This window comes from Brienomyrus brachyistius, chromosome 20, assembly GCF_023856365.1.
Source record: "Brienomyrus brachyistius isolate T26 chromosome 20, BBRACH_0.4, whole genome shotgun sequence".
Lineage (NCBI taxonomy): Eukaryota > Metazoa > Chordata > Actinopteri > Osteoglossiformes > Mormyridae > Brienomyrus > Brienomyrus brachyistius.
The window spans coordinates 12,930,087-12,940,661 of NC_064552.1; the positions used below are offsets into that span (position 1 = coordinate 12,930,087).

General features: G+C 45.9%; 1 protein-coding gene across 1 annotated transcript in view; it reads right to left on the minus strand.

Annotated features, from left to right (window-relative positions):
- cpxm2 (carboxypeptidase X (M14 family), member 2) overlaps nucleotides 1–10,177 on the minus strand; it is a 42,896-nt gene extending 32,719 nt beyond the window's left edge. The window contains exons 1-2 of the mRNA XM_048988027.1: nucleotides 9,854–10,177; nucleotides 6,361–6,456 (exon numbers count right to left, since the gene is read on the minus strand). Of these exons, the coding sequence (XP_048843984.1) occupies nucleotides 6,361–6,456; nucleotides 9,854–10,142 (385 nt within the window). The 5' untranslated portion in view covers nucleotides 10,143–10,177. The remainder of the gene's footprint in view (nucleotides 1–6,360; nucleotides 6,457–9,853) is intronic.
- Nucleotides 10,178–10,575: the final 398 nt, after the last annotated feature.

The following is a 10,575-nucleotide window of genomic DNA, read 5'->3' on the forward strand; positions in this document are numbered from 1 at the left end:
ATCAGGGAGAAACAGATGTGAGAAGTTTCCTGCACTTTTTAAATTCATCATGGATACAAAGTTAAAAAAAAAATGAATAGATGATTAGACGTTTGATTGGATTAGCTGGTCCTGAGATGTTCAGAGGCAGAGTTACGCGTCAGTAATGTTAGCTTCCGTTTGGCCAATAGGAAAAGCCTTCGTTTCTCCTTTAAGAATAACTCAGCAGCTGTTTAAGGAGAACGAGCAATTATGGCCCACGGAGGCGTAAAATGCGGCATTAAAACGTCATTGTTTAATTGTTTAATTGTGACACAGATTGATCTAAAATGGAGCACAATCAAGCAATTATTCAATCTCCAGCAGCGGGGAAAAAGGGGTAAATTGTGTTGTTGTCAAGGTTACACTGGAGTATACAAGCATTTGAGCTCCTAAACGAATGGGTGATTTTTTTTAGCAGCCTTCACACAATGATAAACCAAAGACCAGGCACATGAACACATGAACATAATCAATAATAATATAATGTCGTACTTTCTGCCAGGTTATCTTGGCCAGTTACTCATTACTTATCACCCCCCATGATGGATATAGATGATCTCATTTCCCCCCAATATGTGTGTGCTGTCAGCGTCCCGTTTCTCACTGCACAACCTGCAGGTTCTGTCGAGCAGAACTCGCACAGTCCAGTGGGCCCTCCGTCTGATAACGGGTGACACCGCAGAACAGTGACAGTGACAAGGCAGAGGGACCCAGCCATTAATCTCAGAAAATAAGGAAGCTTGCCTTTCTTGGGCCAATCCAAGTAGGGCACACTTCCCAGTCAATTAGAGTCACTTCCCAGTCAATTAGAGTCACTTCCCAGTCAATTAGGGCACACTTCCCAGTCAATTAGAGTCACTTCCCAGTCAATTAGGGCACACTTCCCAGTCAATTAGAGTCACTTCCCAGTCAATTAGGGCACACTTCCCAGTCAATTAGGACACACCCTCTAGTAAATTAGGACACACATCCCAGTCAATTAGGGCACACTTCCCAGTCAATTAGGGCACACTTTCTAGTAAATTAGGGCACACTTCCCAACCAATTAGGACACACTTCCCAGTCAATTAGAGTCACTTCCCAGTCAATTAGAGTCACTTCCCAGTCAATTAGGACACACCCTCTAGTAAATTAGGGCACACTTCCCAGTCAATTAGGGCACACTTCCCAGTCAATTAGGGCACACTTTGCATATTTGAAGCAGCCTCAACACATCTGCCAGGCAAAATCATGATGGCAGTTAAACATGTCAGTCTAGTGACTGTTCTAGCTTGGACTCAACGCTAGAAAGGAGTAACGAATAACCTGCATCAGCTCCTCAATCGGAATCGATTCATACTACACTCATGCCACTGTTTGCCTGGCCATGACTCTGCATCTTACCCTAATGCCAGCCTGGTATGTCTTAGATGCAAGAAGATGAGAAGCAGCCAAGTTTCTAAAGAGTCTTTTGTTTCTCATGAAACATGTCAGCGAGTTCCTGTCCATATATCCACAGTTCCTCTTTGCACATGGGATTCCACGTCATTATGGCAGAAAGTCTTCGAAAGGTTGCTAATTTTTCCAATATGTCACAAAGGCGCTTCAACCCAAACAAATTATTAACTCATCGCCAGTGGAAAGTACAGCCAGCTGCCAGCTCTCATTCACCTCATGGTTTTGTTGGCAACGTCGCATAGAACTCCCCATCTTCTGATTGATTATGGGAAGTGTAACCCTTGCTTATTAGCGACGAAGCCGTTCTGGAATTTTCCTTGATTTCCCTGCAAATTGAGCCTTTTTATCGAAGGAAGCCTGATAGCTAACAGCTTTGCTTTCAGCTCCATCACCGCTCTGCTCCAGGCTGCTGTAGATGACAGTTAAGGGCGACGAGAGCAGGTATTCCTGCCTCGGAGTAGGTCGGTCTGCAGGGACACTGTGTGATGCACGTGGTTTCCATTGCTGCGCCGTCATGGGGCCAAGGCTGCCGATCTCACCAGCTCGGCAGAACCGAAAACACAGAAGAAGCTACTGCAGGATGACACATGGCGTAAAGGAATTTAACTCCCAAGATGTGCGATCCCCACAAAAGATGCATCTGATCCAAATTACGGAATTTGAAATTAAAGCTAATTAAGCTGTGACGAGACAAGTTAGGTCACATCACCCTAAAACACACTTGGCCCCTCAGTTGGGACACAGTTAAGCCTAGCTCAGTCTTCAGAGAAGGAAGTTAACTTCAGCATCAATAAAATGTCCAGCTGTAACTCATAAATCGACAGCATGCTCGGGTTCGGGTCAAAGCATTCAGCGTTTAATCCTAATGATGTCGTCGATGCAAAGCGACAAGTTCGTGCAGAAGCTAACATATTAGATTTACCCTGGGTTGGCAGAGTCAAACCCTGAGAAAAACTGAGTCATTTGCCATATGGGATGGAATAAGGAGAGAGGATGGCCCAGCAAAGCCTTGCGCTGTGTTGTGGGTCCGCTAAAACCATGTATTAAAGACACCTCCCTAATTAACTATTGCCGCTCAAAGCTTTAATGGAGCTCTAGGTAAGCCACACCAACAGCACCCCCTCCCCCCGCCCCCGACACACGTTACCACCCAGTTTCACTCTGGGCCCCAGTCTATGTCACTTAATGGGTCCATTTTAATCCAAGTTAGCATCAGTTATAATATCAGCAGAGTCGACATTATATTAAACACCGGTGAACTTTTACTTAATGTACAGATATAAAATAAAAAAAAATTATGCATGGCTCCCTCATTAAATCTCTGCAGCCAAAATAACAATGCTTGCAATTAAACTCCAGCCTGAAAAGACTAGAGGTACTGAATTTACCATGTGTTTTACCGTGATGCTACACGGTAGGCACACAGAATGACACACACGCATGCAGGGCTGCCACTAGTGATTTTAGGTCCCTTTGAACAACCTCATATTGGAGCCCCATCCCAGACCAATCCAATTATGTTCTACATTTATTAGAACCTCTCTCAGGGGCCTTTGGGATCTTCCTGACTTTCCTAGTTTTTAGAACATCCCATAAGGTGTCAACAACGTGCAGAGCAATCTGTACGCCACTGTCTGCTTAGAAATCGGGGCGCTGGCTTCTCCTTTATCGTTTCCGTTCGCCTTTGAAGACGATGAATCGAAATCAGAGGGAAAGCTTTTCTCATCCCAGCCTCACCTCCCGATTTTCATGCCGTCAATAAATCTCCCATTGTTGTCGTTGTCTAATTATGCCTCTGCTGACATGATTAGCCCAGCCTGTGATTCCCTGGTCTGGCACTCCTGAATCCAGAGGCATCCTAGTTCAAGATACTTGGATCTAATGAAATGTACATCTGATACCTTATATTTTTATTGATTTTTTTTTTCCTCTTCAAATGGCATTTGAGGGCAGGACAGCATAATGTAGTTTTTTAAATGAATTGGGTTTTACGTAATCAGCAGCTCGGTCTAATTTTTTACCTTAAAGGCTCTTTAAGCTACGAGTGTCCGCAAGATGAATCAGCTGACCCACACCTCTATGACATCAGCTCTACCCTGAATCACTGTTACCACGATAAAAGCCTCTGGATTCCTCCACCAAATGTGTGCTCTAAAACAACAAAATTTACCGGAATCCATTAACATTTGCTTGGAAAACCCAAAGGCCTTTGGCTTGCATGCTTAATTTGAATAACCCTTTTTAGTATTTTTTTTGTGATAATCTTAAAAGGTGATACTGTATGTTTGTTAGAGATCTGTAATTGCTCTGTAAATAAGAAGTTCCCTTCCAGCCTTGTTAACGAGATCTGTTCAATTAGTGCTGTGATGCGGCTGGGAAATCATTAAAAGTGGCAATTAAGTTAATCCCCCGTAACACCCCATACAAGTTTTATCGATGTTTGCTGCCTTCGTGGATGCGTGGTGATTCGAGATGTGTGTGTTTATATCTATTAGTATTCCTGCCTGTTCTCCTTTTGTCCGTGTGAGTTTCCTGTAGTCTGTCCAGATTCCTTCCAAAGTTGGGTTAAATTTGAGTGTGTGCCCTGTGACTGGTGTCCCCTGCCTCGTGCCCTTTGCCTCCTGGCACAGGCTTCAAGGTCACGGTGACCTGCACTGGAAAAGTGATCATGAAAAATGTACAAAGCAATGAAAACTCCACATGAAAAGGATTTTAACTTTCATGTGACTAAATCACAATTACAAATGCAGCTACAAAGGTGACTCATATTAGGTCGAATGAAAATTAGCAGTATAAAAGAGGTCTGTCAGCACTTTGATAGGTACCTGAACACCACAAAAGACCTCAAAAATTACGACAGAACTGAATCAGCACGCCAGTGACCGCTGCGAGCTTCAAAAGCTGGAATTTATAATAGGCTTGCCATTTGGAAACTGCTTGTAACCAAAGCAAATTCAAAAAGATGCATATTCTGGTATAAAGAACACAAAACTGGAAGCCCTGAGCTATGGAATAAAGTCAAACGGTCTGATTAGAGTCATTTTTCACACTTTTTCCCTACATCCAGATGGGCTTACTGGAGACCAAAGAATGCCTTCGACCCACAAAGCCAGTCAACGCTAGCAGCCATATTGCGGGAGTCACTAGGTCACATGATCACTCTGCATGCTTTTATACCGGCCAAGGTATAAGCAGCCGTGTTGCAGCACCCTATGGTACAAACATCACTTCACTATGATATCCCCATTTTCCTGGATAGTAATGCACCTGTACACACCGCTAAACAAAATCAGGGCTTCATGAATTTTATATAGAGTCAAATGCTGTTGTACTTTTCCCCATCATCAGATCAGAACATGACTGAACCTTTATAGAAAGTTCTGGAGCACAGAGTACAGCGTAGATTACCAGCACTTTCCTTCTCAAAGAATGGTCTAAAATCCCAGTGTACAGCTCAGGACTAGCATGACAGAGAGCAACATGCACTATCTGAAGTGAAAAAGAGACTCTTCTCCTTATTACACGCTTGATATTAACACGTTGTTAAGTGCTTCCACCGTTTTGTCTACTTCTCGTTTGCATGTGTATATGAAACCTGCATGGCCTGAATTATCCCAGTAAATGAGTATATGGGCTCCAGTGCTGATGTTTATATGCTTCGTAATGCAATAAATATGTTGCAGCTGTTGCACTTTTATTGCAACGTCAATTATCATTACCATGACTTCCATTACCAGTCGCTCACATCAGCCACTGACTAAAACAAATTTGAAAAAAAAGAATGAAAAAACACACACAGACTTATTCTCACCCAGCCGAGATGGATAAAATTTCGGACCTTTGGGTCAAGTTTCATATCGGAAAGAGCCTCCCTGCGAGCCCCAGTGACCCTGTGTAGACCTGCTGATTACAGCCCTTTCTTCTGATGTCAGACTGCCTAAATTTGACGGGTCATACTGGACCGCTTTGATATTCCTCCAGGATTGCTTGTGACTTTCATTTCAGCAGGAATCCTATTCTGACCCGAATGCCGGCGCCGACGTCCTGCCGAACTGTCCGTGATCCTAACGGTGTGTCGCGGATCACAGCACCACCTGAGGCCGTCACCAGTCACACTAACATCTGTATCCCAGCTCAAGTGTTCCCCGTTTTTAAGCCGATGCCAAGCTGTCCGCTCGAGCTCACTTCGTTTCCTAATTTTATCCGAGGAACGAGATGTCTTGTTTTACCGAAATGACATTTTTATCTCTTTAGATATCTAGATCGTAACATTTCAGGTTCCCCTTTTTAACACCGCTGGCCCGAGACATCTTTATGCTCGATTTATTTTTACCATGGCAACAATACTGAAGCTGTGACCCCCGTTTTTCCAAAAGATATTACACTGCTGACAAATTTCATTTGTGTCATCTGAAACTGCACCTCGCAGCTGATGGAAAGAAAACTGGATAGCCATCACTGCTTAGAATCACAAGAGACACATAATCTCTACTGGCTAATGGACAAGCGGCCTTTTCTTCCACTGCGTTCTGCATTCTGGATAACAGTTACATCACGAGCCAGGGCAGCCAGACAAAACATTTAATCTTTAAACAGAAGGGGATGCGTCTGTCACGTCATTTATTTGAAATATATGTCTCTTCGTCGGGTGCTACGTTTCCTCTAAGGAAACATTCGTTTTAAAAAATCTTGCCCTTGACACGACTGCTTGATGTAATGGCTTTACCTGTTTGGCTCCACCCATACAGAGATTCTTCCAGTGCATCTGAGAGGGGTGGTTATAATCGCAGGAATGACTGCCCCCCCCCACTGGGAAGTCCACTTAAACTTTCATACTTGATATTACTATTTTCAGATGTTTTATTTAAGCAAACAGAGTCCAAACGGAGGCTTCTCACTTACCCTCCTTGACAGGCTTGAAGTGGTTCTCTCCTTCATTGATGCTGTTTTTCATCCCGCCTTTTTTGTTTTTCTCAACCTTATTGTTTCCATTCTTTCCTAGAAAACATTTTTTTTATGTGAATAGCAGACAGATGGTTGTATTTTCACCGTCAACCACTGGGCCACAAGCTGTCGCCCAATCAAGAAGGTCGTACTGCCAGGAGGCTGGGCCTGTTCCTCAGATGGTCCTCAGCAGAGGAAACCTCGCTTCAGACATAGCTGAGGAAGCCCTAACCCGCCTGCAGCCAACCGTTATCACGTCTTCAGCACCCCAGCACTTACCCAGATGGACTGAAATACTGGTGATTCATCCTGTCCCATATGCAGCCCAACCGGTTTTGGTGCCTTGTAGTGGACGGAAGATGCGACATAACAAAATAACAGAAGAGGAGTGACATCCACACAAATGCCAACGCTGCCCGGTTATGGAGATGCTCCTCTGACCAGAAGGTTCGCACCCCAAGGGACGATCTGCTGTCATAACACTGAATGCAATCTGTACTTAAGGGTCCCTCACTGGGTGCTGGTCGTGTAAACACTGCAGATTCCTGAGGATATCTGTGCATTATATATATATATATATATCTGTGCATTATATATATATATATATATATATATATATATATATATATATATATATATATATATATATATATATATATATATCACAGATAGCATCTCTACTATAAGAGTTGCTCCTCCGTATTTCATTTCATTTATATATTTAGCAGTGCTTTTATAATAATTGGGGATTAAGGACTTTGCTCAAGGGCCCAACGACTCTGGGATTCAAACCAGCAACCTTCCCCGGCACTGGAGCCTAACCTGTTTAGCCACCAACAACCCACCTCCAACTCTAAGTGCCTGATGTGCATAGAGGTAAAACAGCCCCTTCAAACGGGCTCCGAACCCAGTTCAGAAAAGCACGCCAAGCAATACATAATCAGCCCCACGTCTGCCTCGAAGGCCTCCTCTTAACGAATCAGCTATCGCCCTCAGCTCTCCTCACACCCTGTCTCGCCAAATGCGTTTTCCCTGCAACGCTCGTGAATAAGAGTGTCAGCTAAAGGAATAAAATGTTACGTGACGCGTGTGATGTGCCTGTTAGAGATGTGATGCAGTGCCGGTAATTACGAGGGCGGAGGATAATCGATCAGGGAGCTTAACAAAAAGCAAGCGGAGGACCCCTTACCACCAAAAGAAAAGTGATGTGGAATTAGAATCATACAGTAATGAGTATTAATCTGGGAGGAGTGAAGCTGAATTCTGCGGCCGAGTGATCTGTAATAAATATAAGGACTTAATGAAGGGGGAAAAGTCATAACGTAGCTGTAGCTCTCAGAGGAAATGCACTTTATTCCATCTCTGAGGAAGGGCAGGATGGAGAGAAGCAGGACGAGACAGCCTTCCAGCGGGCGATGGTTTTAAGAGGCGACTGGGGAAGCATTTTACGATGCAGATGGAGGATCCAGGGAAGATGAATATCAGAGCAGATAGCAGGAAAGCCAGCCCAACGGAGCGCAGCAGCTGATGGGAGGGGCGGGGCCATAAAGGGAGCACGGGACCGGCTGTTTGTGTGGGGGTGTGGTTAAACGGGAAAGCCTAAAGTCGGCGGTCAATAGGAAGGTCAGAATCGCCATGGCAGCGAGGTTGCTGTGGGCTCATCCTGCCCTTATAGGCATTTTGCTGTTCATCTCCCCAGATCCAGCAAACTCACTTCACATTCCTATTTAATTTCGTATGGGAAAAACAAACGCTCTTAATTTGCTTAGAAACACCATAAACCACACTTCAAAATAGGTGTTCAGCAACTGACCACTGAATCGCGCTCAGGTAACCTCCCAATCTCCGTCCTGCAAAATGCTTATTTTTTTCCCATATCTCTCAGGCTCAGCTGTGTGCGGCTGAATGATCTCATAAAAAATCTCCTCTGAGCCCCCCCCACAAAGTCCACCTGCACCACGAAGCGAAAGCAGAGGTGGCCGCATGACGGAAGACCATCCGCCCAGGTCTGTCACCAGTACAGTGGCTACTACCAAGCTTCTCGCACCCCCCAGAAATGAGTGTGAAGTTATTATGGCCGAATCAGCCCCCCTTTATCGCTAATTCGGCATAAGACATGCATCAGGAACGGCGGCTGCCACGACGACGCCTGCGAGCCGGTTGGTTCTGGGGCACCGCGACGTGTTCACGTTGACAGCTGACAGGAAATGATGCGCTTCTCATCCTCCCTCAATCAAGATGCACCTCAGGTGTGCGGTAAATGCTAAGAGGTTCTTCACTTTGATGTGCGCGATCCTCCTGGGGGGTGCATCCCGATTATTGGCCGGTAACGGGTTCCTATGGCCTCTCAGACGGCGTCCTCAGATCCTGCTCGTCAACCCTGCCAGTCGCAGAAATCCCCGAACATCAAACCAACATTCCCAGGTGGACCTTTATCTCATTTCGAATGTTCCCTTTGATGGGAGCGTAAACGGAAAGCCGCGATTTGTTGCCATCAACCACATTTGTGGTCCATACACGCCTCCCACAAGCAGGCCCTCTCTTCCACATTTTATTTCTCACTCGTCTATCATTTGATTATGCTCTTATGAACCCCTTAGATTTTTATCATGGTTACTCCATCCTTTATAAGGGTTTCATTTCCCGATCTCCCTGTTAATTAATCAATCTACCTCTGACAAGTGTTTTCTCTAGGCGTGACAGGTTTAATTTACCTAAGAGACGCGTAAGTGTGTATTTCATAGGCGCATAATGACATCTTACACCTTTGAAAAATGACAGCGTGTCACACTAATGATGGCGTAATTATACTGTAATCTGACGAGTTACAGCAGCCGTCGGTCTATAGGGGGTGTATGAAGCCAGTGAGAATCGTGATTATAAAAGTACGTACGACTAGCTCTGCTCACATCTGCCCCTGGTAATAATTTGGAACTTTATGGTGTGTTAGACAGATCCGAGAAGCTGCCCCGGTTCTGTGGATCCCATCGTCACACGTACTTAAGCACTGATCATTCTCAGGAGCTTTTTTAAGGCTTTCGCACGAGTTCAAAGAATTTATGTCCCGTCATAGTAACTGCAAACTGTTTATCACGATCTCTCGCTGTACAGAGGATTACCCGCGATGGAGAATTCATCACAATTTTGTGATAATGCCGATCCGGCCTCTCTGCTGCCCCCTGCTGGTGGCAATACTGCAGAGGGTGCAAAAGTGTGCAGTAGCAACAGAAGGGTCTATCCGGGGCAGAAAGAAAAGCGACGGCTAACCCAGTTAGCCACTAGCTACAATCCGGGAGTAAACAGCTTACGATTTCTGATGTGCTGCTAGTGTTTCACTGTAACTTTTTAAGAGTAATTCCGTCATGAGTAAATGTTCTACACAATAAAGTTTTATAGCACAGGTGTCGCAATACGGTAAGAAGCGCTGGGTGGACGGCAGAGTTCTGCCTACCTGCTGCCGCTTTGTTGGGCCGGTTCTCCTTCTCCCTGTTCTTTGGCTCCTTCTTGGCCGCTCTGAGGTTCACGCGGTCGTCTGCCCCCCGGTCCGGAGCCTCTGGGGTGGCCACGGGCTCCTCAGGGGCATGGTAGTAATGCTCCCGCGAAAGCAGCTCCTGCATGTAGTAATCCTCATCCTCAAAAGGCCGGCCGTGAGCTCCATCCACAACCAGCAGGACCAGCAGTCCCAGCAGGCAGAGGGCGAGGAGAGCACAGGGGCTCCCCTTCTCTCCCAAGGGGGTCATCGCCACCAGGGGGGGTGGTGGTCAGGGGGCGGGCGGATTTGTGTGTGGGCGAGGGGGGGGAGCGGGGGAGGGAAGGGGGGGTCCCCAATTCCTGAAGAAGCCACTCAAAATCCGTATCCCACCACTGCCGTCCTGGACCTCCTCCCCGGCAGCGGAGTTTACAAACTTCTCAGAGATGGAGGCTGTGGAGCCAGAAGTCCATGCAAATTCCTGCCTGGGAGGAAAAAAAAAAGAAAGAAGGAAGAGGGAGAGAGCAAGGGAAAGAAAGAGAGAGAGTAAAAGACGGACAGAGGAAGAGGGAGAAAGAGAGAGAGAGAGGGAGACGGGCTCGCTGCTCGGGACGCTGGCAGGTGGAGCGTACTCGGGAGTTCAGGGAGTCACAGAGGACTTTTGTTGCCATTTCTCTGGCCAGACGCAGCTTCGGCGAATACAA